Consider the following 596-nt stretch of genomic DNA (forward strand, 5'->3'; position numbering starts at 1 on the left):
GGCAGGCTCCTGCGGCTCCTGACTCTGATGAAGTTGCCCTGCTGCCTGCTGGAGTTCCTGCTCTCGGAGGCGGCCCAGGGGCAGGAGATGTACGCGCCCCACTCCATCCGTCTGGAGGGGGACATCACCCTGGGCGGCCTCTTCCCCGTCCACGCCAAGGGCCCCCCGGGCGTGCCCTGCGGGGACATCAAGAAGGAGAACGGCATCCACAGGCTGGAGGCGATGCTTTACGCCCTGGACCAGATCAACAGCGACCCGGACCTGCTGCCCAATGTCACGCTGGGCGCACGCATCCTGGACACCTGCTCCCGAGACACCTACGCGCTGGAGCAGTCCCTCACCTTCGTCCAGGCTCTCATCCAGAAGGACACCTCCGACGTGAGGTGCACCAACGGGGAGCCGCCCGTGTTCGTCAAGCCGGAAAAAGTAGTTGGAGTGATCGGGGCGTCGGGAAGTTCGGTGTCCATTATGGTGGCCAACATCCTCCGGCTCTTCCAGGTAGGGCTGCGCGGCGCCGGGCCGGGCGGGTGGCGGAGCTCCTTCCCGGCCGTGCCGGGCCGTGCCGCGGGGCTCTGCCCGCCGGGGACGGGCGGTGG

At 68.3% G+C, this 596-nt stretch overlaps 1 protein-coding gene across 1 annotated transcript in view; it reads left to right on the plus strand.

The window, feature by feature from the left end:
* The window catches only part of GRM7 (glutamate metabotropic receptor 7), a 298,621-nt gene that overhangs the window by 2,227 nt on the left and 295,798 nt on the right, over nt 1–596 (plus strand). The window contains exon 2 of the mRNA XM_009283647.2: nt 6–498. Coding sequence (XP_009281922.2) covers nt 6–498 — 493 coding nt within the window. The remainder of the gene's footprint in view (nt 1–5; nt 499–596) is intronic.

Source organism: Aptenodytes forsteri, unplaced genomic scaffold (assembly GCF_000699145.1).
Source record: "Aptenodytes forsteri isolate BGI_AS27 unplaced genomic scaffold, ASM69914v1 Scaffold267, whole genome shotgun sequence".
In the NCBI taxonomy this organism is placed as follows: domain Eukaryota; kingdom Metazoa; phylum Chordata; class Aves; order Sphenisciformes; family Spheniscidae; genus Aptenodytes; species Aptenodytes forsteri.